General features: G+C 34.7%; 2 protein-coding genes and 1 pseudogene across 4 annotated transcripts in view; all 3 read right to left on the reverse strand.

Annotated features, from left to right (window-relative positions):
* ITGB3BP (integrin subunit beta 3 binding protein) overlaps window positions 1-19,811 on the reverse strand; it is an 85,346-nt gene that overhangs the window by 42,022 nt on the left and 23,513 nt on the right. For all 3 annotated transcript variants that reach the window (XM_059923968.1, XM_059923960.1, XM_059923975.1), the window contains exon 3: window positions 8,133-8,268. In XM_059923968.1, coding sequence (XP_059779951.1) covers window positions 8,133-8,268 — 136 coding nt within the window. The remainder of the gene's footprint in view (window positions 1-8,132; window positions 8,269-19,811) is intronic.
* On the reverse strand, window positions 4,669-5,062 carry LOC132350189 (heat shock factor-binding protein 1-like). Its single transcript, XM_059899108.1, has one exon. The coding sequence runs from the start codon at window positions 5,013-5,015 to the stop codon at window positions 4,785-4,787; it is 231 nt and encodes a 76-aa protein (XP_059755091.1). The 5' UTR covers window positions 5,016-5,062; the 3' UTR covers window positions 4,669-4,784.
* On the reverse strand, window positions 6,562-7,477 carry LOC132350196 (peroxiredoxin-1-like; annotated as a pseudogene).

Below are 19,811 nucleotides of genomic sequence, written 5' to 3' on the forward strand. Positions count from 1 at the left end.
AAATGCAAATCAAAACCACCTCATACATGTCAGAATGGCTATTATCAAAAAGACAAGAAATAACAAGTGTTGGCAAGGATGTAGAGAAAAGAGAATACTTGTGCACTGTTTAGTGGGAATGTAAATTGGTGCAGCCACTATGGAATACAGTGTGAAGGTTCCTCCAAAATGTAAAAATAGAACTACCATATGACCCAGCAATTCCACTCCTGGGTATTTATCCAAAGAAAAGAAAAACACTAATTAGAAAGGATATATGCATCCTTATGTTCATTGCAGCATTATTTACAATAGCCAAGATATTAAAAGCAACGTAAGTGCTCATCAACAGATAAAGAAAATGTGGTATATATATATATATATATATACAATGGAATATTACTCAGCCATTAAAAAAGAATGAAACTGCCATTTGTGACAACATTAATGGACCTAGAGGGTATTATGCTAAGTGAAATAAGTCAGAGAAAGAAAGACAAGTATCATATGATTTCTTTTATATGTGGGATCTAAAAAACCAAATAAATGAACAAATGTAACAAAACAGAAACGGTCATAGATACAGAGAACAAACAGGTGGTTGCCAGAGGGGAGGGAAATGGAGGGATGAGAGAAACTGGTGAGGGAGATTAAGAGTACAAACTTCCAGTTATAAAATAAGTAAGTCCCAGGCATGAATTGTACATTTGGGGAATATAATCAATAATAATGTGGTATTTTTTTATGGTGATAGATCGTAACTAGACTCATGGTGGTGATCATTATGTGATGTATAGAAATATCGAATCACTATGTTGTACACCAGTTGTACACTACTAACATAGTGTTGTATGTCAATTATACCTCCAAACCAAACAAACACATAGAAAAAGAGGTCAGATTTGTGGTTACTAGAGGCACAGGGTGGCGGGAGGAGGAATGAGATGAAGGTAGTCAAAAGGTACAAACTTCAGTTATAAGATAAATAAGTACTAGGGATGTAATGTACAACACAATAAATATAATTAATACTGTGATATGTTATATATGAAAGTTGTTAAGAGAGAAATCCTAAGAGTTCCCATCACAGGGAAAAAATTTTTTTCCTTTTTCTTTTATTTTGCTTCCATATGAAATGATGGATGTTCACTAAACTTATTGTGGTAATCATTTCATGATGTATGTAAGTCAAATCATTATGCTGCACACCTTAAACTTAAACAGTGCTATATGTCAATTATAGCTCAATAAAACTGGAAGAAAAAAATATTGGTTGAATGACAATAAAAACAAACAAACTGTCTATATCTTTCCTAATTTATTTTTATCCATTTTATCAGTTTCTGAAAGAGGTAGTTTAAAATCTCCTATCATGATTAGGGATTTGTGAGTTTCTCCTTGTAATCCTGTCCTATTTCGTCATGTTTTGAGGCTTTTTTTTTTTTTTTTTTAATTTTTAAATTTATTTTTGGCTGTGTTGGGTCTTCGTTTCTGTGCGAGGGCTTTCTCTAGTTGTGGCGAGTGGGGGCCACTCTTCATCGTGGTGCACGGGCCTCTCACTATCGCGGCCTCTCTTGTTGCGGAGCACAGGCTCCAGATGCGCAGGCTCAGTAATTGTGGCTCACGGGCCTAGCTGCTCTGCGGCATGTGGGATCTTCCCAGACCAGGGCTCGAACGCGTGTCCCCTGCATTAGCAGGCAGATTCTCAACCACTGCGCCACCAGGGAAGCCCGAGTTTTTATTTTTGATGCACAAAGGTCAGCATCCTTTTTCTGGTAGTGAATCTTTCCTTCTCTCATTATGTAAAAATTCGTATTATCTTCAATAAAGCCTTTTTGTCTTAAAGTCTATTTTGGTCTATGTTAATATTAATATTCTTATACCAACTCTTAGCTTTTATAAAAAGCTAATATTCACTGTTTTTTTTTTCCTTTTACATTAAATCATCTGACGTCTTAAAGTATAATAATAATATTTTAAAGTATAGCTAAAATATGTATTGAACACTTACTATATGCCAGGCACTGTTCTAAGTCCTTTTTGTACATTAATTCTTTTAATTCTCACAACAATCCTGAGGTAGATATTATTATTTTCCCCATTTTACAGGCAAGTAAACAAAAATACAATTAAAAAGTCAAGTGACAGATATTCCATCTGCTCCCTGAAAATTACAAGGACCTTAAAATTTTTAATTCCTTTCTGCTTCCTCATATATCTCCCATGCTATTATGGTCTATTAGTATTTGTTTTCAACCCCCTATCAAGTTGTTTTTCTTTTGCTTTATAGTCAGCAAGATTTGTAATCACAGTTTTATAACTAGATTTATAGATCTACCAACATGTTTGCTAATTTATTTTTTTTTACCATTGCTCTTTGCATTTCATTCCTTTATTTGAGGCTCAATTATGAGCACGTACTTACAGAAGTACATTCTTTAGTAATCCTTTCAGGGAATATCTGTGAATGGTAAATTCTCTCAGACTGTCTGAAAATACCTTTACTTCATTCTTACTTCCTGAATAAAGTTCAGCTGTGATTTTCAGTTGGTATTATTACTCCATTTCCTGCTGCAGCCTATAGATACTGATGAGAAGTCTACTGTCAAGCTGTCATTAAAATTTTCTCTTTGTCTTTGATGTTCTGCATTTTTACCATGATAAGATTAGGTGTGAATTTGTTTTAATTTGTTTTATTTCACCCTGCTCAGATGAAGCATGCTAGTCTGATCTGGAAATTCCTGTCTTTCCTCAATTATGAAAAACCGATAGTCCATATATCTTAGATATTGCCTCTGCTCCATTCTATTTCCTCCTTGTAGAACTCCTATTTGACATATGTTGGAGCTTATTCTATCCATTATTTCTCTTTACTGTTTTATCATATACTTCATCTCTTTATCTCTTTGTGCTGTTACATTGCTACAGTCTGGGTGATCTCTACAGATCTATTGTCTAATTTACAAGTACTCTCTTTGACTATGCAAATTTGTTGTTTATCCTTCTACCCCAACTATTAAAAAATAAGTCTGATGCAATCTTGGGAGTAAAGGAACAGAAAATTTTACCATCTTTCCTCTCCTCTGAAAAGGATACTAGTTTGGAAAAAATTTGCTAAGGGGTAGGGGAGGGGATAGCAATATGATGATATACACACACAAACATACATAAATGTAATCAATATATATGGTGATAAATAAATAAATAAGAGTGTGTGTGTGTGTGTGTGTGTGTATCTTTTTTTTTTTTTTTTAAGCAGGATTTCAGGCACCTTTATTCACGGCAGGTATTTTTGGTCAGGGGAGCTTCCTCTGAAACCTTCCTGTTACTTAAGGAAGCCAACTGCTTACATACTGACGGTCCACTTGCCATTTCCCAGGCTTGGAAGCATCTTGCATGCGGTTCCATCCAGTCCCTGAGTCCAGCTGGCTCTGGGCTTTCAGGGCCACACCTCGCAGCACAACCTACCGGCCCAGTGAGGGAGTTTCTACAGCTCGGTGAGAACAGTGGGAAATTCATTTTATCCCAGAAGAAATCGACTCCTCTGTGTTCCCCATATAATTTATAAATAGGACAAGTTATTCCTTAATATTATTATATATTTGCAATACTAACAATTAAGACTAGTGACATAGGAAACTTTAAAAAAATCACGCTGTGTTGACTACGGGTTTCCTTCTCTAAAGCACTGTTCCATTCCTCAACTTCTTCCATATTCTCTATACAAAATCATCCTGCTGTGACAGTTGCATGGGTCTCCTTCCCATCAACACTGCCTCTGGGCTCAGCACTCCTGACACTGCACGGCTGAGCCGCAGGAGTTATTTTCCCTGTCTTCCATCATCAATAATAAAGCCAATACTCTCCTCGAATTTAGGTAAGAAACAGTTTAAAGAAACAGTATTTCTTAAAAACTCAAGCCTACTGCTAGTTATTTAGTAGGCATGGACTTAACATGGTCTGTTTTCCTTTTCTGTTTCTTTTCCCAGCCAGTAGCTCAAAAGATGGAGTAGCTTAGTTGTAAAGTCCTGCCAGATTTCCTATGGTAACTGCTGTAGATGGACAAGGTAGGGTCCTACTGAAGGTTCAAACCTCAGGCAAAACTCTAACTTCTGAAAGCCTCATCACATCAGGCAACTCTGTCATTGTCCGTATTTAAAAATGCTAACAGTAAAGTGGCTTGTGGTCACTCTTTGTTACTGTAGCATATGACCTCAGGGACTCAGACATAAAATCGTGGTTCCATTCCGAGTTCTGGCGACAGAGTAGTGCCAGATATTTCTGAATACACAATTTTAAATGTTTTTAACCACTTGGAAAGTATCGCCAACACACTATTTGGTGTTCACTCAACAGTCACTCTGAGGATCAAAGAACCTTAACTATCAATGCCTTACTTCACAAAATCTTATTATAACCAAGGATCTACCCTATGTCTAATAAAAAAATTACACAGCAACTTTTATCAAACAGCAACTACTACAAAGGGAATGATAGAAAAAAAAAATGACTTCACAAAAATACACTAAAAAATTTGACTATTGTATGCAGGAACCGCCAAAGTTTTAGTGTTTAATAGCACAACTGACCAAGGTCCAAGACGTGAAGTTACCATGTTCAGGAAACATGGGGGGCAGGGGAGGGAAATCACTCTATAAACTAACTCTATAGTATGTGGTAAGAAGAATGCACACTTTATTATAATATAAAACCTGTCTACACAGAGTAGTTAGTTGCAAAAAGCCATCTGGCTTCTCTTGGCTTGTAAAAAGGGTGTTCCAGATTCCAGTGCAGATGAGCAACCTTCAACTCTTCTGTGTGGCAGGGATCTTGCTTTCCCCGTCCAGCTCTTCCACCCCGGCCTGTGTCATGAGGTCTGCGATGTTTTTCTCCAGGCCATCAATGCGACTGCTCATGTCATCAATTCTTCCAATGATCTGGTCAAACATGGTCTGAAATTTATCTTGCATCTGTTGCAGGAGTGTCTGCACCCCCGAGGTGAGATCCTGCACGGTCTTGGGTTCAGCCTCTGCCATTTCCCCGGTTCCCAGCTTGGCGGTGCTGTCTCAGACCGTCACCTACACTTCCATTTGTCTGCGCAGATGCCCCGTATGTGTGTATCTTAAATGTATAAACTGGAAGCATTCACCCCATTTGTGGGCCATGCAGAGTCTAAGTAGAGGGAAGACTTAGAACCACATTTTTCTTCCTTTTATAACTATAAATAGATTTAAAGTTAATAATGTCACCTGTTCACATAGTATGTGATTCAAATGAATATAGAAAGTACATATAAATACCTGGAGGAAGAATATTCGAGATTGAGAAAAGTGCAAGTGCAGTTCTTGTGGAGGCAACAGGCTCAGCACGATTGACGAATAGCCAGAAAGTAAGAGTGGCTAAAGCATTGTAAACATCAGAAGGGCAGCAGAAAATGAGGCAGGTGAGGTAGTCAGGTATTAGATGACATATAGCCCTGAAAGTCATGATAAAGTTTTGACTTATATACCCTAAGTGTGATGGGAAGTGAGTAGCACCTAAAATGTCCTTGAAAATGCTATTTAAGTAAAAGTGCTTATTTAAATTTGTACCTTATGTTTTGTACAATATTCAAAAAGTGAGAATTGTTAACAGAAGTTATGACTTCATTCGGAACTTAAATTACTTTATAAGACCCAGGCCTTCCTATTTCTAAAACACATATAAGATGACATATTAGGAAAAGCAATGTAATGATTACAAATGACATAATCCGATATAAGATTCTAGACAGAGTTCTCCTATTTTGAGACTTCCGTATGTGTGATCTATATATCAAAGAGTACATAAAACACATATGTGCGGTTTAATGAATAATTATAGCGTGAACTCGCATAACCATCACATAGAAATAGAATATTACCAGCACCGCAGGAACCCTTGCTATATGACTTTTTAAAAAAGAGCTTACCTAGTACTATAATCTGTGATAATTATCCACTTAAATGTCAACCGAGATCATGTGACCAATCTTTTTATGGGCAAAAGAAATGTTCCCTTAAGTCCATATTTAATTTCAATATGGAAATTGAGTATGTATCCACTTAAAATCTATTCACATTTCAGGATAGAGATGTTCTATCTCTAAGGCACTAATTTTTAATTTTAAACAAAAGATATATCAAGTGAATGAAAAAACCCCCAGAACTATATAGAGCTTGAAGAAAACACATACATCTTCATATATTTTTGTGAAAGCAAACCTAGTAGTGATAGCTTTAAGATAAAAAGCACCTGATTAAAGTAAAATAAAAGTCATTCAAAAGTTTAAGATCTCATTATAGGTTTCATTACAACAAATTAGGTAAAATGAGGAGACTTCTTTGTTTCTCTGTAGTTTCCAGTACACGCTTAGCACTCAAATGTTAAATAGTAAATATGAATCAGGCTAATCACAGCATATCTAAAATATATTTTATTAAATTTAAACCTACTTAATATTTTATATTATAAAAACTTGACATGTCACTGATTCATGACCTTTTATAATATTAAAAATTAAACCTATGAAATCTAGATTTCTATATCTTTTTTTTTTTTTTTCCCCAGCTCAAGTTTAATAAAACTACAGAAGACCAAAAGTGATACCCTACTACTATACACATCAGTTTGCCTGCCCCATAATACAGCTCAGGCCATTCCCTCCAGAGGAAGAAAGGCTGGCCTCCCCAACCCCTGCAGGAAAGGCCTGTCCTGTCCCACACCACATCTGGGCTGAGTGTAAGGTCTTGTGTTTTAAGCATGACAATAGTACAAAAGAGGTTTTGTTCTCATGGCCACCTACTGCAGCCTGGCCCTAAAATGGCCCAGTGCTCACTTCTGCTTAGAGAAATATTCTTTGCTTTTCTGGACATCAGGCTTGATGGTATCACTGCCAGGCTTCCAGCCAGCTGGGCACACTTTTCCATGTTTGTCAGTAAACTGGAAAGCCTGAACTAGTCTCAGTGTCTCATCCACAGAACAGCCAACAGGAAGGTCATTTATGGTGATCTGTCGAAGGATACCTTTATCATCAATAATAAAAAGGCCCCTGAATGAGATGCCTTCATCGGCCTTTAAGACCCCATAGTCCTGAGCAATGGTGCGCTTGGGGTCTGGTATCAAGGGAATGTTCATGGGTCCTAGTCCTCCTTGTTTCTTGGGTGTGTTGATCCATGCCAGGTGACAGAAGTGCGAATCCACAGAAGCACGAATCACTTGGCAGTTGAGTTTCTTAAATTCTTCTGCCCTATCATTGAAAGTGATCTCCGTGGGGCACACAAAGGTGAAGTCAAGAGGGTAAAAGAAGAACACAACATATTTTCCTTTGTAGTCAGACAGGCTGATATCTTTGAACTGACCACTGGCATTACAGCAGTTGCTTTGAACTGTGGGGCACGGTGCCCAATTTTGGCATTTCCTGAAGACATATTGCTATCAGCAGTTCTCACAGACAAACCACAGAGGACAGTCAGGAAGGAGACACGCCTAGATTTCTATATCTTTTAAATGAATATTTTAGCAATAAACTACCAGAGAACAAGAAATATGTGTGGTCAAAATTAAACTAACAATATTTTAAAATAAAGAATTTCATATTAAAATTAGGTTACTCTCTAATGGAAAATTCTAAAAACCTTTTGCAAATGCATTTAAAATAGTAAAGGAAGAGGATGAAATATAACAAATAAAAGCAAGCTATAAAGACACAGGAAATGTGGAAAAAACTAAACGGACAACATGGATAAAAATAACATTCAGAAGTATCACTCTTAAATTGTAGTGTAGCATTACCTGAATTATGTGCCCTTTAATTTATGCACATGATGGATAGCTTGTTAAGGGGTTATACCATTATAATTGATAGTGGCTGAAGGCAGTCAGGCCATAATTTCTATTTAATGGATGGGATAGTAAGGGAACAAAGCCTGCAGTAGCATTTTAAAATAACTGCCTAGAAAGTTTACATTTATGTCCAAAGTGTTACCTATATTCTAGTCTTTTCTATGTTGAATTCTTTAAGAAAAAAGAGAAAAATCAGTTGCAGCAAAATCCACATATTATTAAATCAAAATTCTGATTTAACCAATAACTAGAAAAATCTCACAATAAGTGGAAAAGAATTTTCAACTAACCATTTGATGGTCCATTTTTGTTCTCTTGTTCTTTAGAGCTTGTGGGAGAAGCAAATGGGCTCATTTGACAGGTTCCAGTTGTTGGTGAATAGGCTGTAACACTTATCTTCCTTCTGATTTTTGAAGAATCAAATGACTAGAAATAAATATTAATTTGGGACAAAAATACTTATGTTTAGTTACAGATCTTTGGAAATACATTTGAAAAACTCACAAAATTCACAAAATTCAAACTAATACTCTTTTCCTTGATGTTTCTTTTTGGATTTTAAATATACACAATGATTATCTTCAAAGTGAACACTGTTATTTCAAGGTATGTACATTTTTCTGGTCTCCATACTGATTAGGGCATCTCAATTTGATTTTATGAAATTTTAACATTAAATGGTTACTACCTTCTGAGATGGTATTTCCAAACAAGTAGAGATGGCTGACTCTCCCAATTACATCCTGACATTTGTTGTTAGCTGAACGTGAAGTATAATTATGGGCCTAGACCAGAGAAACTCTCAGAAGTGTCTCTTAGCAAGACCCACAAGGAAATTCTAGGAAGGATTAGTGGTGTCCTTAACCTTCACAAAGTTGCTCTGACACAGTATCTTAATGATAAAACAAAAATAATGTTCAAACAATTGAGTATGGCATTTAAGGCCTTTGAGAATTTGATCTATTCTACAAAAATCCTCTCTGCAGCTTCCTCCTCTGTGTTCCCATAGACCTTGTTCATACCTCTTACTGGAGTTAGTAAATTCTAATAATTTATTACATTTCTGTATACCCCATTAGAATTTAAGTTTCTGAAAATAAATATTATTTCATCCTTGTACTATAGAACTCAAAAATGTATGATGAATGAATGATTTAAAAGAAACAGCCCAGTAAACTTAGCCAGGCCACTCTACTCAGAATCTACTCATTTTTTCACTGGTTCATTCATCTATTATTAACTGGCGTCTGTAGTCCCAGTCACTTAGGTTATGCACATTTGGGTCTCAGCTAGTCTTCCTTTGGTTTGGGGCCTCATTCATAATCCACTTCCTCCAAACACCCATTATCACACTATTAATTTCTTGCTCTTCTGAATTCTTTTTAAACATATTTTCTATAATGCTTACTAATCACCCAGCATTTGCTAACTAATGTGTATATAGGAAGAGAACAAATTGTTCTGGCCTCATAAACAGCAGAGGACAGGTCTAAAAGTAGTATGCTTGCTACAGCAATTCAGAGAAGAGGGAAAACCAAAGTGGGCTGCAGTAATCTCACAGAAGGATTCTTGTGAAGATGAAGGGTGAGGCTTAGATAAGTGCAAATAAAAGGTATGAAAAACCTGAAATCTAGAGGTGAAACAGACAGCACAGGGTGGATATAGGGATAAAGGAAAGGTCTGAAGGTTCACGATATGTTGCCAACACTGTAGAATTAAACTTTAGCTTGGTTGCTGACTTGAAATAGTTATATAATTCTCCCTTGTCATCTATTCTTTATTTTCAAGACACCATGGCAGAAATAGTGGCTATGTCACCTTTTTCAATAATCTTGGTATTAATTCCAGAATCTATAGCATCAATTTTTTTTTTTACAGGTAAGATTTTAAATGATAGATACTTCTTTGTATTGGGGGAACAAAAGGCATTACGTTTTTTATTTTATGTATCCACAGTAGCCACAAATGTAACCAATATTTAAAAAAAAATCAAACTATAATATCAAGTTATAGCTCTAAATTAATCTTTTTTGTAAGGTGAAAGGGCTTTAAGTCTCTTTAACAGGTGGTTATTACCTCTCCATCTTGAGTTTTCAGTTGTTTATAAGTATTCAGTCATAAACTATGACATTTATCCAATCCAACCCCACTTTTCTAAGAATTTATTGCCCAGAAATATTTCACTGTGTATGTACAAGAAATGAAAGTCACTACCCTAATGTGCATTTACATCAATCTGTTTTCCTATTTTCACCAAAAATTATTTTTCCAATTGCCAAATATCTAAACATTGCAACTGTAGATCATACATTTCTCCCTGAAAACAATTTTCTAGCTTTCGTAAAATAAGTCTTTGTGTGTGTGTGCGTGCACGTGTGTGTATATATATATATAAATTTTTCCCCCTCACCTTAAAAATACTAAGTCTTCTCTTTTGCTTTCTTTCTTTCTTTCTTTTTTTTTTTTTTTTGGTGATCTGTGTTGATTAAAATGTCTGTCTACAATCGTAATGTACTTAGAGGGGAAAAAGAAAATCTACCTTTCCCTACTATCCCACTAAATATTCTTCAGTAAATAATTCATTTTTATATGTCTGCCTACTGATATACACAAATGCATAGTCTTACTTCTTTAAGTTCTTTTTCTCTCGAAGTTTAACCACGGTCCTCTAATTTTTAAACTCTGAAGATGCTTAAAAGTGATCCTAGAATCCTAAGAATTTCCATTCTGCCAACCCCCAAACGTTGAAGGACTTGGTCTTCTCATTAATCTCCTACAAAAGGAAGAGTTAAGAAGACTGGGATTTGATAGAAGACTGAGCTACTAATTGAGAAGTCTGGAACTCTTTCCATTCAGCAATGATGAGTGCTACCTACCAGGTCCTTTAGAAAAATAGAGAAAGAAAAAGTGAGAAGAACAGATTTGGCTAGAGAAGGGAAAGAATTCAGGATGCAAACAAAATATAAGGATATAGAAATCAGATAAGTCACAACTACTTTCTATAATAATTTACAACTGCTTGTAATATTTATTGACAAAGATATTTAACACCACACTAAAAAAAAAAAAAGATTCTGTCTAGGATCAGTCCAAATGCCACTGTACTTTTTGTAAGGTCAAACCTTGTACATTAGCAAAACTAAAATTTGGGCATTGATTTTTCTGCCCAGAAAAAAAGAAATGAATGTTCTCTCCATAATTTCAAATATATATGACATTCTCCTTCAATATCTTTCACAAATTGTAGCTTGCTTCATCACCTTGTTTAAAGCATATTCTACCAAAAAGGTGCCTGTATTTTATTGATTTTTACCTATTATAAACAGTCTAGAAAGTACTAACTAAGGGTTCTTTCAGGATGAAATGTGGGATATAATGGATCTGCTATTATTATTATGAACTACTAGACTATGCTATCACTGAAATATTTAAAAATACAGGTACTGTAGGTATTTGGACAACCAGAAGCAAAAGAAAAATTAGGGTAGCTAAAGGGAGACAATTCTTTATAATCTTATACTGGTTAATTAGGTTATTGGAATGTTTCACCTAAGGCAGTATTATAAATCACTAGTACTTAATATAGAATTTACATTAGAAAATTTTAAATACTAGCTGTCTCAGGGATTTTTCACGATTTGGGCCTAGGGTTCCTAGAAGAATCCTAAATATCAACTAACTTTTTATCAGTTGCCACAATTATCACCCTTAATGACTCTAATAATGTTTAGGTTTTGTTATTTCTAATGGTAGTTATGGAGAACAAAAGCATTTTGCACTTACCCAGTGATCTTACAGGGACAGCAGGGAAAGGATATAACCAATATATTAGATCTGTGCTGATGACAATGTTCTATTTCTTGATTGGGTGTTTGATACCCAGGGATACACATTTGTTAAAACTCATTGAACTGTACACTCAAGATCTGTGAATTTCACAATCTATAAATTTTACTTTGATAAAAACATTTTAACAGGAAAAATAAAACATTGGCTAAAAAGTTTCTGGTGTTTCTATTTGTGCTCACTACTGGTGTTTCTATTTGTGCTCACTACTGTTCCACAATTTTAAGACATTAAAATATTAATTTTAATATTAAAGACATGACCATTTTGTTACTCTCTTGCACTGTAGTCTTCAATAAGTTTTTAAAGATGTATTTTCATGGCTATTATCATTCCTTCACATGTCCTCCTATTTTTTCAGAAGAGAAAGTGAATCTTACCTCAAATATATTTTTGTTTATTGAAGTATGATTTACTTACAATAAAATGCACAGATCTTAAGTTGTCGGGCTTGCTGAGTTCTGATAACTGTATACACTGATGCCGCCACCACCCAAGATGAAGAACATTTCTGTCATCCCAGAAGATTCCCTTGTACCCATTTCCACTCAATTCCCACTCTGCAGCCCAGAAGCAACCACTTTCTAATTCCTATAACCATAGCTATTTTTGCCTATTCTTGAACTTAATATAAATTAAATACATAACTCTTGTGTTTGGCTTCTTCTTTTCAATGTGTTTTTGAGATCATCTATGTTGGTGTGAGTGGTAAGATTGTGTTCCTTTTAATTTTACTATTCCTTTGTATAAATGTACCAGAATTTGTTTTTCTACTCTCCTGTAGAAGGACATTTGGGTTATTTCCAGCTTAGGGCTATTATGAATTACGGTGCTAAAGAACATTTTTGTATATGTCTTTTGTGGATATATGATTTTATTTATTTGGGAAGCCCAGGAATGGAATTGCCAGGCTATAGGATGGATATAGATTTATTTTCTATATATAAAATAAAGGCTAAATAGTTCTCTAAAGTGTTTGTATCATTTTAAATTACCATCAATAAACGAGAGTTCCAAATGCTGCACATCCTCACCAACCTTTAGGTTGTTTTAGACATTCCAGTGTTGATTTTTAAAGCCATTCTGTTTTGTTGTTGTTATTTAGCTATTCAAGTGAGTGGGAATGGTATTCCTTTGTGGTTTTAATTTGTATTTCCAATGACTAATGATGTTGAACATTTTTTCATGTGCTAATTTTCCATTTAAACATTTTATTTGTCTTAGATTTATAAAGCTGGACAGTTGCTGATTTGGTGATTGTTAGGTCACTCAGACTATGTAAATATAATGTATTGATCTTTCTAAATGTTCTGTTGGGTTTTTAATTGTTTACAAATTTCTTTTTGTATTGAAAGCAAAAAAGACAAAGTATCTTTCAGAGGACAGTGTACCAGCCAAAGGGATCTGGAATATCATCTTAGGGCCGCTCTTCTTAAAGTGGGAAATCCTGTTATTAGTGACAACATGGATGAACCTGGAGGACATTATGCTGAGTGAAATAAGACAGAGACAGAAAGACAAACACTGCATGGTATCACTTAATAGGGGAAAAAAATAAAGTCCAACTCACAGAAACAGAGAGTAAAAAAGTGGTTGTTAGTGGCTGGGGGATGGGGGAAATAGAAAGAGGTTGATAAAGGGTACAAACTTTCAGTTATAAGATGAATACGTCTGAGAATCTAATGTATAACATGGTGACTATAACTGATAACACTGTATCATACACTAACTGAAATTTGCTAAAAGGGTAGAACTTAAACGTTCTCACCAAAAAAGAAAAAGAAAAAAAGAAAAATTTGAAGTGATGGATGCATTAATTAATTTGATGGGAGGAATCCTTTCACAATGTGTATGTGTGTGTGTGTGTGTGTGTGTGTGTATACACACACACACACACTGTGTATATATATTCACAATATATACATCAAATCATCACATTGTATATTTTAAATATCTTATATTTTGGTCAATTATATCTCAATAAAGCTGAAAAAAAGGGAAAGCCTTAGATCATCCTTTTTTTTGTTCTCCTTTCCCTATTCCCTATTTTAGACCGGATCTTCTGTCCTAAAAACTTGACTCCTACGCTACACAGACATACTCATTAGATTCTTGAGTGTCTCCATAACTCCTGAATGATTTGTATAAAAAAACCTGAAGTTAGGAATACGTCATCCCTTGTGCCAAACCTTGTGAGTCAAGACTATTCCTTGATAAGATTCATGCAAAACACTTACACTGGCATATGGATGGACCAAACCTACTTAATCTCCTATTACAGGATTGAGAGAAGCAATGGGGGGCTTTCATGTAGAAAGAGGAGGTGGGAAACCAAGAGAGGGAAGATGAATGTATATATCCAAGTCACTCGGGAACTTTTATGCAGATGCAAAAAACTTAAGTCAAAACTTATGTTTAATAGGAGATGGACAAATGTAACTCCATGTTTACTACTAGAAACCAAAGCTTTGTGCTACTTGTTGAATTTATAAGGAGGGAAGGACAGCATGAACCTGTTTGTTCTTTCCCTGATACCTTCCTCTCATTCCTGAACTACAGAAGACTGAGCTCCCTTGGGCTTTGGTGAATCTATCACCAGTGTGTGTTTACGGTTTTAATGGATACTTCCTTTCCTTTCTGCTATACTTTTGCTATATACTTCTGCTATATGCTGATCCTTTCCCCTTCCTCTTCTTTTCTCCAAGAAAACACAATGAATAAAGACTTACTGACACTGAAAAAAAGAAGATATAATAATTATAAATACACACACACATACACATCTAACAAGAGAGCCCCAAAATACAAGGAGCAAAAACTGGCAGAATTGAGGGAAGAAATAGAAAATTCAACCATAATAGTTGGAAACTTCAGTGTCCCACTTTGAACAATGGATAGACCAACTAGACAGAAAATCAGCAAGGAAACAGAAGACTTGAACAACACTATATACCAATAAGACCTAACAGACATCTATCGAACCCTCCACCCAACGAAAGCAGAATACACATTCTTCTCAAGTGCATATGTAACATTAGCCAGGATAGAAGATATGTTAGGCCATAAAACAAATCTCAGTAAATTTAAAAAGATTTGGATCATGTAAAGAATGTTTTCTAATCACAATGGAATAAAATCAGAAATTAAAGAAAGAAGGACATTTGGAAAATACAAAAATACATGGAAATTAACAAACTCCTAGATAACCAATCAAAAGGGAAATTAGAAAATACATTGAGGAGAATGAAAATGAAACAGAACACATGTAAAAACTTACGGGATGAAGAGAAAGCAGTACTCAGAGAGAAAGTTAAACACTTACATTAAGAAAGAAGAAAGCTCTCAAATCAATAACTTATCCTTCCACCTTAAGAAACAAGAAAAAGAGCAAACTAAAACCAAAGGAAGCAGAAGGAAAGAAATAATAAATACTAATATTAAAGAGAAAACAAATGAAATGGAAAATAAGAAAATAGAGAAGATCAATGAATCTAAAAGTTGGTTCTTTGAAAAGAAAATTGACAAACCTTTATGTAGACTGACTAAGAAAGAAATGAGAATCAAATTACTAAAATCAGGAATGGGGGGTGGACATTACAACTGACCTTGGAGAAATAAAAGGTATTATAAGGGGATACTATGAACAACTGTATGCTAACAAATTAGATAATCTAGATGAAATGGACAAATTCCCCAAAATATACAGCCTACCAAGACTGAATCATGAAGAAATGGAAAATTGGAACGCATCAATAGCAAGTAAAGAGATTAGATCAATTCAGAAAACTTGTCAAAAAGAAAAGCGTGGGACTGGAGAGCTTCACTGGTGAATCCTGCCAACATTTAGAGAAGAATTGACACCAATTCTTCTCAAACTCTATCAAAAAACAGGGAACACTCCCTAACGCATTCTATGAGACCACATTATTCTGATACTAGAACCAGACAAATACCTTACAAAAAAAGAAAACTACAGACTAATCTCCCTTATGAATACAGATGCAAAAATCCTCAACATTCCTGCAAACTGAAACCAGAGAAAAATAAGAATTATATATTACGACCAAGTGGGATTTACCCTGTGAAAGCAAGGTTGGTTCAATATACAAAAACCAATCAATATAATACATCATATTAATAGAATAAAGGAAAAAAACCCACACGATCATCTCAATAGATGTAAAAAAGCATTTGACAAAAATGCAATTCTTTCATGATAAAAAATAATCATCAAACTAGGAATAGAAGGGAAGTGTCTCAATCAGACAGAGGGCATTTAGGAAATACTCACAGCTAACATCATATTTAATGGTAAAAGACTGAATGCTTTCCCCCTAAGATCAGGAACAAGGCAATGATATCTGTTCTTGCCACTCTACCCAACATTGTTCTGGAGGTTCTAGCCAGGGCAATAAGCAAGAATGAGAAAAAAAGGCATCCGATGGGAAAGAAAAATGACATGATCTGATATATAGAATATCCTAAATAATCTATAAGAAAGTATTAGAGCTAATACACGAGTTCAGCAAAGTTACACAATACATGATCAATATACAAAAATTAGCTGTGTATCTATACACTAGCAATGACCGATCTAAAGTGAAATTATAAAAACGTTTACATTAGCACCAAAAAGAATAAAACACTGAGGAATAAATATAACCCAAAAGTATAAGACTTGTATACTAAAAACTACAAAACATTGTTGAAAAAAATTAAAGAAAATCAAAATAAATAGAAATAGATCCTGTGTTCATGGTTTAGAAGAATTACTAATTTTTAAAATGGCAGATTCAGTGTAATTCCTATCAAAAGTACAAATTTTTCTTTTTCAGAAATGACAAGGTGACCCTAAAATTCACAGGGAATTGCAAGGCATATGGAACAACAGAAGCAATCTTGAAAAAGAACAACAAAGTTGGAGGACTCACACTTCCTAATTTCAAATTTATAGTAATTAAAAACTTTTTATTTTGAAAACTTATAGTAATCAACACAGCATGGTAGTGGCATAAGTTCAGATCTACAACCAAATGGAACAGATTCGAGAGTCCAGAAATAAATCCATGAATTTATAGTCAACTGATCTTCAACAAGGGTTCTAAGGCCATTCAATGGGGGAAATAATAGCTTTCAACAAACAGTGCTAGGACAAATGAATATCCACATGCCCCTAACCTCATACCATGTACAAAGATGAAGTCAATAAGGTCTTAAATGTAACGTAAGTGCTAAAACCATAAAACTCTTAGAAAGAAACACAGTGAAAGTTTGCATTACCATAGACTGTACAACAGTTTCTTAGATATGACACCAAAAGCACAAGCAATCAAAGAAAAAATAAATTGGACTTCATCAAAATTTAAAACTTTTGTGTATCAAAGTATACTATCAAGAAAGTGAAAAGACAACACACAGAACTGATGAAAGTATGTGCAAATCATATATCTGACAAGGTAACAGTATTCACAACTCATAAAGAATTCTTACAATTCAAAGGTAAAAAGACAACCCAATTAAAAAATGGGCAAAAGATTTGAATAGATATTTCTCCAAAGAAAATATACAGATGGCCAGTAAGTACATGGAAAGATGTTCAACATCATCAGGGAAATGCAAATTAAAACCATAATGAAATAGCGCTTCACACCCAGTAGGGTGGCTAGAATCAAAAATTCAGAAAATAACAAGTGTTGATGAGGATGTGGAGAAAATGGAACCCCCGTACACTGATAGTGGGAATGTAAAATGGTGCAGCTGCTGTAGAAAAGAGTTTGGCAATTTCGCAAAAAGTTAGACAGAATTACCGTATGACCCACCAATTCCACCCCTAGGTACGTAATCAAGAAAACTGAAAACACGTTCATACAAAACACTGTACAAGAATGTTATATACAACATTATTCATAATAGTCAAAAAGTGGAGACAACCCAAATGTCCTTCAGCTGAGGAATGGATAAATAAAAGGTGATATACCCATACAAAAGAATATGATTCAGCCATAAAAAGGAATAAAGTACTGTTACATGTGACAACATGGATAAACCCTGAAAATGTTATGCTAAATGAAAGAAGTCAGTCACATATTGTATGATTCCATTTATATAATATGTCCAGAATAGGCAAATCCATAGAGACAACAAATAAATTAGTAGTTGCCAGGGACTGGGGGGGTGGGGAGGAGGAAATTGATACTAACTGATAATAGGTAATGGATTTCTTTTTGGGGTGATGGAAATGTTCTAAAATCAGATAGCGGTGATGGCTGCACAATGTAATGAGTATATAATAAACCACTGGTGTATACTTTAAAATTATGAATTTTATATTACATGAATTATATCTCAATAAAAAGTGCTAAAATTAAAAAAAGAGAACTGAACTGTCAAAAAGTATATGAGATAATTGGAGAATTTGAACAAAGATGTTCATTTGATGATTAAGGAATTAATTTTGAGAGATATGATAATACTATTATAGTTTTTTTAAAGTCTATCTTTTAGAAATAATTACTGAAGTATTTAGGATGATATGGATGATGTTTGAGATTTGCTTCAAATCATCTAGTATGCGGGATACTGAAGTATGAGTAGGACTATAAATGAAACAAGATTAGCCTTGTGTTGATAATTACTGAAGCTGGGTAATGGGCAGTGCATTCTCCATAATCAAAATTCTCCAAAATCAAAAGGTAAAAAAAGGAATCAGTATTTGGTAAGTGTAGTGAAATAAGGAATCTATAAAATAATCATCAATGAATTAAAAAAAAAAAACCATTAGGAGAAAGATTGACAGAGAATTTTATTATGGGTGGATCAGGCTGGTAACAACTGAAACCAAGACCATTTTGTGCCTCCTGAGGTGATGAGACAGGAACTACACAGACTACCTATGAGGCATTCTTATCAAAATATGAACCAGAATCTAATCAAGCCTCTAGTTTTAACTACAAGTTTTATAGGAAATATGAAGATTAGAGAAATCACTTAAAGGACACCACAAGAAAACAATCAACCAAATCTAGAATGTGAAATATGGAAAAAATATTTCAGTTTTTTCCAAAAAATAAATTACAAGAAAAAGAGTGAGATTTTAAAAGATTTAAAAGAAGTTGGGGGGAAAAAAATTATCAAGGTTCATAAGAACCACTACAATGTGTAAACCTTGTTTGGATCCTGATTTTAATAAGCCAACTGTAAAAGGACATTTTGAAACAACTATAGAAATGTGAATATAAACTGGGTGAAAGATATTATTGGGACTTCCCTGGTGGTGCAGTGGTAAAGCCTCCGCGCTCCCAATGTAGGGGGCCCGGGTTCAATCCCTGGCCGGGGAACTAGATCCCACACGCGTGTCGCAACTAAGAGTTTGCATGCCACAACTAAGGAGCCCATGCACTGCAACTAAGGAGCCCATGAGCCACAGCTAAGACCTGGCACAACCAAATAAATAAATAATAATTTTAAAAAGATATTATTAAGGAATTACTTCTTATTTTGTAAGGTATGATAATGGCACTATAGTTATGAAAGAAGTCATTATCTGTTAGAAATGTATACTGAAGAATATTCTGATGAAATAACATGTCTGGGATTTGTAAAATTCCAGGAAAAAATATACAGATACATACACACATATATACATTAATATATGTGTACATATATATATAAATAGATGAAGCAAAATTAGCAAAATGTTAATAATTTTTGAAGCTGGGTGATGGTTACATGGTAGTTCACTGTATTATTGTCTCTACTTTCGTGTATGTTCGAAAATTTCCGTAATAAAAAGGTAAGGAAGGAAGGGAAGAAGAGGGAGGAAGGGGGAGAAAAAGGAGCAGATGAGCCAAATCAATAAGTAAGCCTACAGAATGTGAGCTATAATATTTCCTAATGCCCTGAAGTCCCAAGTTCTTTCTAATTTCAGGAGTCAGTAAAAGCCTTATCTCAGAGAGATGAGATAAGGTTAGGCCATGGGAATAATCAGACTTAGAAGTATCCTACTAACGGTAAGGGAATAATTTCGACTGGGTATGTATGTCCAAATCAGCAAACCTCCCCCAAACCTGCACTGCATTCCTTCTAGCAGCATGCCTATTGAGTTGGCCTTGGTAGGAAGTATG

Source organism: Balaenoptera ricei, chromosome 1 (genome assembly GCF_028023285.1).
Source record: "Balaenoptera ricei isolate mBalRic1 chromosome 1, mBalRic1.hap2, whole genome shotgun sequence".
NCBI lineage: Eukaryota > Metazoa > Chordata > Mammalia > Artiodactyla > Balaenopteridae > Balaenoptera > Balaenoptera ricei.